This window comes from Ahaetulla prasina, chromosome 3, assembly GCF_028640845.1.
Source record: "Ahaetulla prasina isolate Xishuangbanna chromosome 3, ASM2864084v1, whole genome shotgun sequence".
Classification (NCBI taxonomy): domain Eukaryota; kingdom Metazoa; phylum Chordata; class Lepidosauria; order Squamata; family Colubridae; genus Ahaetulla; species Ahaetulla prasina.
Genome location: NC_080541.1, coordinates 57705900 through 57718782, shown reverse-complemented (window position 1 = coordinate 57718782; position 12883 = coordinate 57705900). Strand labels below are relative to the sequence as shown.

The 12883-nt window shown below is 46.7% G+C and overlaps 1 protein-coding gene across 10 annotated transcripts in view; it reads left to right on the top strand.

Annotated features, from left to right (window-relative positions):
* Positions 1 to 12883, top strand: part of GREB1L (GREB1 like retinoic acid receptor coactivator) — a 188137-nt gene extending 175254 nt beyond the window's left edge. For all 10 annotated transcript variants that reach the window (XM_058179150.1, XM_058179145.1, XM_058179143.1 and 7 more), the window contains 3 exons: positions 8128 to 8328; positions 8808 to 8946; positions 10927 to 12883. In XM_058179150.1, coding sequence (XP_058035133.1) covers positions 8128 to 8328; positions 8808 to 8946; positions 10927 to 11090 — 504 coding nt within the window. In that variant the 3' untranslated portion in view covers positions 11091 to 12883. The remainder of the gene's footprint in view (positions 1 to 8127; positions 8329 to 8807; positions 8947 to 10926) is intronic.

The following is a 12883-nucleotide window of genomic DNA, read 5'->3' as shown; positions in this document are numbered from 1 at the left end:
ACCAGAGACCATTTTACCGGGTCCCGGGATACTAGGCAACGCAGGAAAACTGTCGGAGGGCTGGAGAGAAATTCAAGCGAAAGGCCATTATGTATGGTGTTTCTGACCCAGAGATTCGATGTAGATTCTTCCCATTGGGCGCAAAAAAGACTTAAGCACACCCCAATGGGAGACTCCGGCATTGAACTATTGGAACGTCTAAACCCTCTGCCCCATCCCCCCCGAAAGGGCTTGCGGCCGGGAAAGGAGGGACCTGATCTGACCTGCCCAACTCATGGTTAGTGTTGTGGCTCCAGCCTCCGAACCTGGCCCCATGCCCAAAAGTGACTCTGAGAGTGAGGGGGAAAGGCCGGTAAGGCTTACCTCAGGAGCACCGATTCCTTTGGCCCGGCTCCAGGAGCCAGAACCAGGCCAGTCGGAGGACGTTATGAGGCCAACATCCCCTGATTCCTCCCTTCCTCAGGCTACAGACACAGCTGATAATCATACCAATCAAGCCTGGATCGAGCCGCGCTTCAGAAGATTAGAGAGGCGGCATCATCAAAAGGATGACGCCCCACCCCACAGGATATAAAAGAGTTTTGGGACTGCTTTCAGTTCTATGGAAGCAAATTAGCTGAACCGTGTTGAAGTGAGCTGAAGTCTTCATCTGTTTGAACTTTTTGGCAGGCAGCTGCATTTTCCCGGCCAGGACTGATAAGAGCCGTGTATCCACTGGTTGAAGGCCAGCTCATTACTCCAGAGTGAGGACGGAGACACAACAGTTGACCTGGTCTGGAGCCAAGGTAGCGTTGATTACGAGATGTGAATCCTCCTGAATCTGTGTTCCGAAAGGACTGCGGGCGAGAATAAGGGTGGTGACGAAGCTCTCCACACCTGGAAAGAGATGGAAGTACCTTCCTCTTATCTCTGGTCTCGATGACTATAGGGTCCAGAGAGGCTCCGAAAAGGTTGGACCCTGAGAAGGGGGAAGAAGCTAGGCGCCATTTACTTCTGTTGTCTGCCTGCCAGTGTCTGTTGTGTCTGCGCTCCCTGAGCTGGTTCTGCTGCCAGAAAGTGACTTGGAGCCGGCCCTGCTGCCAGAAAGTGACTTGGAGCCGGCCCTGCTGCCAGAAAGTGACTTGGACAGTGAGGGGGAAGGGCCGTCAGGACTTACCTCGGGAGCACTGGCTTCCCTGGCTCAGCTCCAGGAGCCGGAAGCAGGCCAGGTGGAGGAGATAACGAGGCCTCTGTCCCCTGACTCTTTATCCCCCCAGGCCACACCTGCAGACCTAGCTGACGGCAATCAGGTTTGATTGAACCCTAGGTTTCATAGGCAGAAGAGGGAACAACAGAAACAAGGGTGGGGCAGGCCTAGGAAGTGGTGAGTCATGGAGCCACACCCCACAGGATATAAAAGGCAGCGAGAGCTGCTGTGTCTCTTTGTAACAGGCAAATCCACTGATTAAGAGCTGAAGTTTGTTTCTGGGTGACTCACCAGCGTTGTGGAAGATAACGGAGGCTCTTGGCAGATGCTGGCTATTCTGCTGCCAGAGCTGATAGTGCCGGCTAATTAAGCCTGATGGACCCAGAGAGGTTCCGGACGGAGCTTGAGCCATTTCCTGAGGATCTGGCTCACGACACGGCTGAAGAACTAGAACTAGAACTAGGCCTGGGAACTGGCCGTGGCTGGGGCTCTAGACTGTGTCGTGCCTTTGCGGCCTCTGACCCGGTGTAGGTCTCAACTGGCTCCTTGGTTCTCCGAGGAGCTGAGGGAGATGAAACGCCAGAGAAGACGCCTAGAGAGTTCCTGGAGGTCCAGCCGTTCGGAGGCTGATCGGACACTAGTTAGGTCATATAGTAGGACCTACCTAGTGGCATTGAGGGAAGCGAGACGTTGTTACGTCTCCTCCCTCATTGCATCGGTAGATAACCGCCCGGCCGCCCTGTTTCGGGTGACCCGCTCTCTTCTTCAACAGGGAGAGCGGGATGACCCATTACAGGGACGTGCCGAGGAGTTTAGTGGTTATCTATACAATAAAATTGTTCAGCTTCGGGATGGCTTGGATCAAAATTGGGTGGATCCAGGTGAGAGGTCGGAGAGCCAATTTGTTGAGACTGTTTGGGATGAGTTTGACCCTGTGGCTCCCGAGGACATGGACAGGTTGTTGGGGAGGTTGAATGCCACCACATGTTTACTGGACCCGTGGCCCTCCTGGCTGGTACTGGCCATGCAGGAGGTGACACGAGGCTGGCTCCGGGGGATTACTAACGCTTTGTTGTCGGAGGGGGTCTTTCCGGACGCCTTGAAAGAGGCGGTGGTGAGACCCCTCCTCAAGAAGCCTTCCTTGGACCCAGCTGTTTTAGGTAATTATCGTCCGGTCTCCAACCTTCGCTTTGTGGCGAAGGTTGTAGAGAGTGTGGTGGCACGTCAATTACCCCAATACCTGGATGAAACTGTCTATCTAGACCCGTTCCAGTCCGGCTTTCGGCCCGGATACAGTACGGAGACGGCTTTGGTCGCATTGGTGGATGATTTCTGGAGGGCCAGGGATAGGGGTTATTCCTCTGCCCTGGTCCTATTAGACCTCTCAGCGGCTTTTGATACCATCGACCATGGTATCCTGCTGCACCGGTTGGAGAGTTTGGGAGTGGGAGGCACCGTTTATCGGTGGTTCTCCTCCTATCTCTCTGACCGGTCACAGATGGTGTTGACAGGGGGGCAGAGATCGACCCCGAGGCGCCTCACTTGTGGGGTGCCGCAGGGGTCGATTCTCTCGCCCCTCCTGTTCAACATCTATATGAAGCTGTTGGGTGAGATCATCAGTGGTTTTGGGTTGAGGTACCAACTGTACACTGACGATACGCAGCTGTACTTTTCCACCCCAGGCCACCCCAACGAACCTATCGATGTACTGTCCCGGTGTCTGGAAGCCGTACGGGTCTGGATGGGGAGAAACAGGCTCAAGCTCAATCCCTCCAAGACGGAGTGGCTGTGGATGCCGGCACCCCGGTACAGTCAGCTGCAATTGCGGCTGACTGTTGGGGGCGAGTCACTGGCCCCGATGGAAAGGGTGCGCAACTTGGGCGTTCTCCTGGATGGACGGTTGTCTTTCGAAGACCATCTGACGACCATATCCAGGAGAGCTTTTTATCAGGTTTCCCTGATTCGCCAGTTGCGCCCCTTCCTTGACCGGGATGCCTTACGCACAGTCACTCATGCTCTTGTTACCTCTCGCTTGGATTACTGCAATGCTCTCTACATGGGGCTTCCCTTGAAGAGCACCCAGAGGCTCCAGTTGGTTCAGAATGCAGCTGCGCGGGCGATAGAGGGAGCCTCTCGTGGCTCCCATGTGACACCACTCCTGCGCAGGCTGCACTGGCTACCTGTGGTCTTCCGGGTGCACTTCAAGGTGTTTACTACCTTTAAAGCGCTCCATGGCTTAGGGCCGGGTTACTTACGGGACCACCTACTGCCACCGACTGCCTCTCACCGACCCGTGCGCTCTCACAGAGAGGGACTCCTCAGGGTGCCGTCCGCCAAACAATGTTGGCTGGCGGCCCCCAGAAGTAGGGCTTTCTCTGTGGGGGCTCCCACCCTTTGGAACGAGCCTCCCCCAAGACTTCGTCAACTTTTGGACCTTCAAATCTTCCGCCGCGAGCTGAAGACATATTTATCCGCGCAGGTCTGGCATAGGGTTTTAGATATCGTTTGGTTTTAATTATAGTGGGTTTTATTCTTTTAGTGATATTTTAACTTGGGCCAAATTGAATCTGTTTTTTAAGTTGTATTTTATTCTGTATTTATTCTGTTTGCTATTTTTACCTGGCTGTAAACCGCCCTGAGTCCTTCGGGAGAAGGGCGGTATAAAAATTTGATTAATAAATAATAAAAATAAATAAGCCATCGCTCGGACAGAGGCGAGGGAGGACAGAATAGTGTCGCAACCAGAGAAGCCGTCTGGATGACACTGATGAACCCATTGCCTTTGCAGAGAACCTGTCCGTGTTTAGGGTGGCATCTGCTGAGAATTCCAACGCGGCCATGATTTTATTCAAGTCTTGATGTGATCTAACATCCGACGATGGCAGTCTTCTTTGAAGCTGTTTCAACCATGCTCGGTTGAAAAAGGAAGCTGCCGTTGAGGCACAGACCGCCCAAGCTGCTGCTTGATGGCCCTTGATGAGGGTACGTTCTGCCCTTCTGTCTTCCGGGCGGAGATATTCATCCACGGGCCGGCCAGGTGTGATGGCGTTGTGAGGGCGGCGACAGGAGGGTCAACCGTTGGTATCTGTAGCAGTTTGTCAAGCTCAGGAGCCATATTATAAAACCTCTTATCCAATGAGTTTGGATTGGAGCCCGAGCTAGGAAAATCACTGCCTCTACACCCCGTTTAGGTGCAGGAATGGCCTCTGACACCACAGTTGGTTCTGCAAATAAGGTGCCTGTAGGATTCTGGTCATTCGTAGAAGTCGTCCAATCTGGTAGAGGTTTGGGCCTTATACAGGAGTGACCTGAAAAGGTCCGGTTTAAAAAGACCCACGAATGAAGGCTGGTCTGGAGCCAGACCCTCATCACCATCATCAGAGAGAGCCGCCTCCCTCTTGAAGTCATCATCAGAAATAGAGCTCTCCGAATCTATAGACTGCTCCGTATGCTGATGCCTTCTGTCCCCCCGACCATAGTCCTTTTGAGCATTGGTAAGGCGATCCTTGTAACGTGAGGTCTGAGGGCCCTCCAAAGACACCTGTTGTTGAAAACATTGTGTCACCCCCTGTCTAATTGCTTCAGAGAGCATGACACCAAAGGATTCGGGCAGTTGGATGATAGACTGTTGTTGTGGATTAGGAAAGATGGCCTGACTGGGAGAGATAGCCACCTGCGGGTTAGTGACTGTTCTGCAGAGGGAGACGTGTTAGAGGGAGGAGCCTCCCGTGAGGCCTGAATGTCTGAATCAGACAGGGTCCTGAATAATGGTGTGGCCTCAGGTAAAGGTGGTGCCACTGTAGGTCAGTCTGGGGACCAAGAACCCAGTTCTGGACCTGATGTTGGCTGGTGATCTGGACTTCTAGGTTGAGCAGGCTGGTTTGTGACTGACCGACCTGCCTTCACTAAGGCCTTGTCAATGGCCTCGTTCAGGGCTCTGTGACAACGATCCTCCGCCTTGTCCTTTTTTGATAAGATGGACTTAGATTTTGCTTTGGAGAGGCGAAGTGAGGGTGCCCACGAGGGTCCTTCCCTGGGATCACTAAGCTCCCTGTAAATAAGTCCCTGAGGCTGAAGGAAATGATCGTTGTTTGCCATTTTGAAAGAAACCACTACTTTTCCCGCCAAGATCCTCTATGCTAACCGCCAAGAAAGACATATTTATCCGCGCAGGTCTGGCATAGGGTTTTAGATATCGTTTGGTTTTAATTATAGTGGGTTTTATTCTTTTAGTGATATTTTAACTTGGGCCAAATTGAATCTGTTTTTTAAGTTGTATTTTATTCTGTATTTATTCTGTTTGCTATTTTTACCTGGCTGTAAACCGCCCTGAGTCCTTCGGGAGAAGGGCGGTATAAAAATTTGATTAATAAATAATAAAAATAAATAAGCCATCGCTCGGACAGAGGCGAGGGAGGACAGAATAGTGTCGCAACCAGAGAAGCCGTCTGGATGACACTGATGAACCCATTGCCTTTGCAGAGAACCTGTCCGTGTTTAGGGTGGCATCTGCTGAGAATTCCAACGCGGCCATGATTTTATTCAAGTCTTGATGTGATCTAACATCCGACGATGGCAGTCTTCTTTGAAGCTGTTTCAACCATGCTCGGTTGAAAAAGGAAGCTGCCGTTGAGGCACAGACCGCCCAAGCTGCTGCTTGATGGCCCTTGATGAGGGTACGTTCTGCCCTTCTGTCTTCCGGGCGGAGATATTCATCCACGGGCCGGCCAGGTGTGATGGCGTTGTGAGGGCGGCGACAGGAGGGTCAACCGTTGGTATCTGTAGCAGTTTGTCAAGCTCAGGAGCCATATTATAAAACCTCTTATCCAATGAGTTTGGATTGGAGCCCGAGCTAGGAAAATCACTGCCTCTACACCCCGTTTAGGTGCAGGAATGGCCTCTGACACCACAGTTGGTTCTGCAAATAAGGTGCCTGTAGGATTCTGGTCATTCGTAGAAGTCGTCCAATCTGGTAGAGGTTTGGGCCTTATACAGGAGTGACCTGAAAAGGTCCGGTTTAAAAAGACCCACGAATGAAGGCTGGTCTGGAGCCAGACCCTCATCACCATCATCAGAGAGAGCCGCCTCCCTCTTGAAGTCATCATCAGAAATAGAGCTCTCCGAATCTATAGACTGCTCCGTATGCTGATGCCTTCTGTCCCCCCGACCATAGTCCTTTTGAGCATTGGTAAGGCGATCCTTGTAACGTGAGGTCTGAGGGCCCTCCAAAGACACCTGTTGTTGAAAACATTGTGTCACCCCCTGTCTAATTGCTTCAGAGAGCATGACACCAAAGGATTCGGGCAGTTGGATGATAGACTGTTGTTGTGGATTAGGAAAGATGGCCTGACTGGGAGAGATAGCCACCTGCGGGTTAGTGACTGTTCTGCAGAGGGAGACGTGTTAGAGGGAGGAGCCTCCCGTGAGGCCTGAATGTCTGAATCAGACAGGGTCCTGAATAATGGTGTGGCCTCAGGTAAAGGTGGTGCCACTGTAAGTCAGTCTGGGGACCAAGAACCCAGTTCTGGACCTGATGTTGGCTGGTGATCTGGACTTCTAGGTTGAACAGGCTGGTTTGTGACTGACTGACCTGCCTTCACTAAGGCCTTGTCAATGGCCTTCTTCAAGGCTCTGTGACAATGATCCTCCGCCTTGTCCTTTTTTGATAAGGTGGACTTAGATTTTGCTTTGGAGGGGCGAAGTGAGGGTGCCCACGAGGGTCCTTCCCTGGGATCACTAAGCTCCCTGTAAATAAGTCCCTGAGGCTAAGGGGAATGATTGTTGTTTGCCATTTTGAAAGAAACCGCTACTTTTCCCGCCAAGATCCTCTATGCTAACCGCCAAGAAAAAACATTTAAAATGCCAAGTGGTTAAAACTGCTACTTATGGAGCCTGGCTGTAGAGCGCTCTAACGTTCAGTTCCCTCTCCATCTGGTGGAGAATGCAATCGCTAGCCACAGCGTCACAGCAATTACGATGGTTTATTCTTAGCTCAGGCACCGTGGGCGGCCCGCTCGCCAACTGGCTACTAACGCAGGCAATTAAATCGTCTGAGAATGAGGCTAAAGGCTGGGAATCCCCCAGCAAATCGAAAGCCGAGCTTCGATGGTCGCTAGCCCAAAGGCTTCAAACGTGACTTTTTTAAGAAGCCGGGACGCTTGGCAGCAGATTCAAATGGCTATTTTATTTCAAGCCGCGGCTGCTTGCCCATTGCAGAGATCGGCAACAGACCTTCTGGGAGTGCATCAGAATGAGCCCGTGGTCGCTTCCCAGGACAATACCGGTTAATCCGATGTCCAGAGACCGGGCTTCGGCGGGCTCAGGTTAAAAAACCCTTTGCACCGGAATCAAGCTGACTAGAGAAAAAAACCTGAGGAAAAAAGGGAGAAATCGTTGACACGTCTGGTCCTGGCAGGACCGAGTCGAAAAGCTGGAGAGTGATAGCAGGAGGTGGGGCTTACTACAATCAAAAAGAACCAGCAGACTCGGTCCTCCAGCAAGACAAGAGGAATTCCCAGAACTGACTGGCATTTCCCCTGACATGGAGAATGATTGGTTCAAAGTCACCCAGCCAGCTTTCATGCCAAAGGTAGAAATACAACTCATAGCCTTCCAGTTTGTAGCCTATACCTTCACCATTAGACCAAACTGGCTCTCGTCCTATATAGGAAGTGCTGGCTGTCCAGCATCACTGATATGTACTGTTATTGTTGCTGGGTAGCACTTCCAGATTTATCTATCTATCTGTCTGTCTATCATATACAACCACTAACACAAAAGAAGGTCCAGAGAGGGATAGTGTGCCAAGACCTGTTCAAGTTTAGCTCCACTTTTTTCCATTCTGTTCAACATTTTAAACTGATAATTGAATGCTAGTTGTACCCTGAACTGCCTAAATATTCTCAGTATATTTCACATGGATGTCTTGTTTTCCTGTCTAGGTCTCAGAAAGTTTGACTCCACTAATACCTCTTCAGTATGTTTGTGCTCCAGACAGCGAGCACACCCTCTTGGCAGCTCCAGCTCAATTCCTTTTAGAGAAGTTCCTTCAATATGCCACTTATAAGCTTTTCCCAAAGGCCATCTACAACTTTAAAAACCCTGTCTTAGCTGTTGATTGCTATTTGAATATTGGACCTCAGGTATGTATCCAGAAACCTTGGATTTTACAACTCAGGAGAAATAAAGTATTTTCTTTGAAAGGAATGAATGTGGCAAGGCAATTCCAAACGTGAGACTTTTATCTTTTATTGGTCAAGCAATAAAGCACTGATATTACTCTTTTTAATTGCTTTATCAATATTTTGGATGCTGAGAAGAGTTTACCTTTTTAAAATGTTTGGATAGACAATCTAATGCTCTTCGGCATATTGTAGATTCTTCCCATCTCTGTTTTTTTACTCTTTAAACAACTTTTGCCCTAATTTTCTTTAACTCACTTTGTTCTGGAAACAGTTGTGATTTATTAAAAGGATAAGCTACATTCTAAACATGAATGTATTTGGAATTTACCACTGATTGTTAAAGCTAATTTGATAAGATATTTATGTTCATGTTGAGATAAGAACATTTTAAGGAAAGAAGACTTAAACATATGTATCTGTTCCCATTTCTGGTATAGGTAGCTCTTTGCTATGTAAGTTCACGGCCACATTCAGTTAATGTGAACTGCGAAGGAGTGTTTTTCAGTGGCCTTCTTCTCTACCTTTGTGACTCCTTCGTTGGATCAGACTTTCTTAAAAGGTTTAAATTCCTGAAAGGTAATGTGATTTCTGTATAGAACTGGCTGACTGGTCCCTAACAAAGATAGACTGGACAGACATTGCCATTATATGCTGTACAACATAACAATCCTTATTTGACAAAGTTGTAGAAATTTAATGAAAAACAGCATTGTCCTCCAGTTCAGTTACACTTTCTAATTCTCCAATACCCTTTACCAGGGATGAAATGCTTTCGGTTCGGATCGGATCGCCCAATCCAGTAATGATGGTGGCGGGTGGTTCGGAGAACCAGTAGCAAAAATCTCTGCCCCACCCTCCCATGCCCAGCTGAGCCATGTGATAATCAGAGGTGTTTTTTTTTACTTTTAAAAGCATTTTTTCTTAGGCCGAAAAAATGCTTTTAAAAGTGAAAAAAAGCCTCCGATGATCGCGCAGCTCAGTTGGGATCGTCAGAGCCTTTTAAAAGCATTTTTTCTACAAGCTCTTCAGCCAAAAAGAGGTTGTAAAAATGCTTTTAAAAGCCTCTGATGATTAGACAACTCAGCTGGGATCGCCAGAGCCTTTTAAAAGCATTTTTTCTACAAGCTCTTCGGCTGAAAAGGTTGTAGAAAAAATGCTTTTAAAAGTAAAAAAAAAAGTTGGCCACGCCCACCTAGTCACATTAACCCCCCACCAAGCCATGCCTACAGAATGGGTAGTAACAAATTTTACATTTCACCACTGCCCTTTACCCCTAAAACATGAAAAAGCCAGAAGCAAAATAGTCTTATCCTTGGTTCTTAAATGCATACTCATTTAAACGCAGTCTGTTCTCTATTTTTTGGGAACATGTTAAATAATTTTGAATTAGCTGCTCCTTAATATCCCAGAAGTTGTTTATTTTTTATTCCTGAAATACTGGAAAAATCTATGTAAAGAGCCTAGGGCAGAGGTCTTCAAACTTGGCAGCTTTAAGACTTGTGGACTTGTGGACTTCAACTCACAAGCATAGCTGGCTGGAGAATTCTGGCCTAGGGATCTGTCCATCAACACGGTCTTTTTCTGAAAACTGAATGGAATGCGACTACATGTGGTAGGCTTCTGTATAAGAGAGGCAGTTGGGCAGTTCCCTGGAATATTGCTAACAGTTTCATCCTTGTCCCATGACCCAAAGGAGACACTGCAGCCTGCCCTGAACTTTCCAATGTACATATACATACATACAACACGACAGACTGGAAACACACAAAGAGATACATGATACTTTGCTACATAGAAGAAAATGCAGACATCTCCCATAGCCACTGCTGTAAGGCGAGGAAAAGAATTCCAGAACGCCATACCTTGCATTATTAATAAAAATGATAGGCTGTCAGTTTCCTCCATTTTCCCCCCAGTGAATGATAAAAGGTGAGGTCAGACTTTTGATTCCATGTAGAAGATTGATTGTACAGAGATTCTACCTGGCATTTTGTATTACTTTAGTATATTTTTAACATATTATACGCTGTTTTTAATCCAGATTTCAAAAATAAACAAAATAATAAAAAACTAGCGCTATAGATGTAATAAAATCTGTAACATATTAATATATCTGTATTGCTATGTTTTCTTAGGTAGGAAAATCAGGGAAGTACTTTGTATACTTTGATTTGAGATTTAAGCAATGATTTCAGTCATAATTTGAAGAAATTTATACCACCATATAGTACTTTACAGCAGACTCTGGATGATTTATGTCGGCATATTGCCCCCAACAGTTTGGGTCCTCATTTGTCTAATCTTGGAAGTATGGAAGGATGAGTCAATCTTGAACCGGTCAGGATCAAACTCTTGGCTGTGAGCAGAATTAGCCTGCAATACTGCATTCTGACCATTGCACCACCAGGGCTCTTTTACTATTACTCTTTACTGTTACTTTTTTAAAATGTGCAATAATGTTTCCAAGCACTAGAGAGCAAGGGCAGAAGATAAATGTTCTGGAAATTAAACTGTGGTATAAACTGTCTGCTATTTAATTTCATCTTTTAACTTTAGGTGCAACACTGTGTGTGATATGTCAAGACAGGAGCTCCTTGCGTCAAACCATTGTGCGGTTAGAGCTGGAAGATGAGTGGCAGTTCCGTCTGAGAGACGAATTCCAAACTGCTAACAGCTCTGATGACAAGCCTCTCTATTTTCTAACTGGGCGTCATGTATAACTTGAGTCAAAGGCACCGGATGCAGGAGAACCCAATGAGCTGAATTTTATCTTTTTCCTTATTTCAGTTAATGTACAATCACCGTGGAGCAAAGTGCAACCCAAGACTTGTGTTAAATCACTATTTTAAGGATTTCCCTGAATTCAGGCCCGGTTTTAGAAGTTCTTTCTCTCTTATTTTATGATTAAAAGAGCATTGATCTCAAGTTAATTCCTTCTGGATCACTGATTAAGAAGACAATATACCCACTGTGACTAAGATATGGAGAAATCTTTTCAAGGGGAGGGGGGGGATGAAATTACTTTCGGCCTCTGCCAGCTTGAGTTACGTGAGACGCATACAAGGCACATGGGCTCATCCGAAGATGATGTACTGAGGAATGCTTTCCATTTCTCCTCATATCTGTACTTTTGGTACGGTCTAAACTCAGGGGTTTAAAACTACAAAACACAGATACTTGTGTTTGAAAGAATAATCTTTATTCACTTTCTGTGCAGTGTTAGGTGAAGTTTGTAATTTTTTTTAATGTATTGAAACTATTTTGGCAAAGTTTCCACAAAAGTTAAAACGTTTACTTCAAAAGCCTGAACAAATCAGTGAATGTATGGCAGGCATTTATATAAAGATGCGGCTTGGGGGTATCGTTATTGATTTAAATCCAGAGTCCTTTGTGAAGAGAGAATCTGTGTAGGTGACATGATTTTTCCCCCCTTCGACAATATGTATGGAACTGGATCCCAAAGGAGAGGCTGCGTACAAGCCTGCTTTTTGCACTCAAATCATCACTGACCGTGGTTTGAAAAGTATCTGTTCAGCCAGCCTAAATAGATAGCTTTTGCATATAGTTTCCTCAGTGTATTTAAGCTCCACCAATGATTTCTGTCCTCAGTGTTATGGTATGTTGTTTTGAAATGGCTAAATAACCTTCTTGTTTCTTGCATAGCTGAAATTCCTGGAATTGTTTCTGCAGTGGATGCCTCACATGCTTCAGCTCTCTCGAGTGCTGGGGATAGAAAATGTTAGTTTTGTGCTTTATGAAAAGCATTTTATTATTCTGTGATGAAGAGACTGAGCATAGAACAGGAAAAACAGGGCTTAGTACTTTATTATGTAATTAAATTATAAAAGTCCTTTAGGAATCACTTTCCATTGAATTGGGACCAGCAACAGACGCCAATGTTTCCAGCAATCTAAAACACACTTGGAAAAGTGGGTCAGTCTATAGGGTTTGAAGCAGTTGAACACTGGCCCAGCGGGGCTCATACAGTTCTGTTCCCCCTACTTGCCAGTGTGAGCAAGTGGCCAAATGGAGGCACTGTAACAGGGCAGTAGTCCTGTCTGGATCTGGCACCTTGGCACCATGCTTCTGCTCCAAAGCTCAAGTGATTTTAGTTGGCACAGAATTACGGAAATGGGAGGTAGGTCCAGAGCATCTCTTGCTACAATGCCTCTTGCACTGCTTGCACATGTCTGTACTTTGGTGGGGAATGGGAGAACTGGAGCTTTCCTGAGCTTAGCACAACTCCTTCATATGCAAATACCGTGTATGTGCTTGACTGGATCAAGCCCTGTACTTTTTATTTGTTTGAATTCGACAGAAAGAGATGTATTAAATTTTAAATAGGCATTAAGTTGTGTAAAAGTGAGGTTCTTTGCACCAGCACTTTGTGCTGTGAAGTATGCTGAGTTTTTTTAAATAAGTTTAGTACAATCAGGTCTTCATACTGCAGTTAACAATGCAGGTAGTTCTCGACTTACGACCACAATTGAGCTCAAAGTTTCTGTTTTTGAGG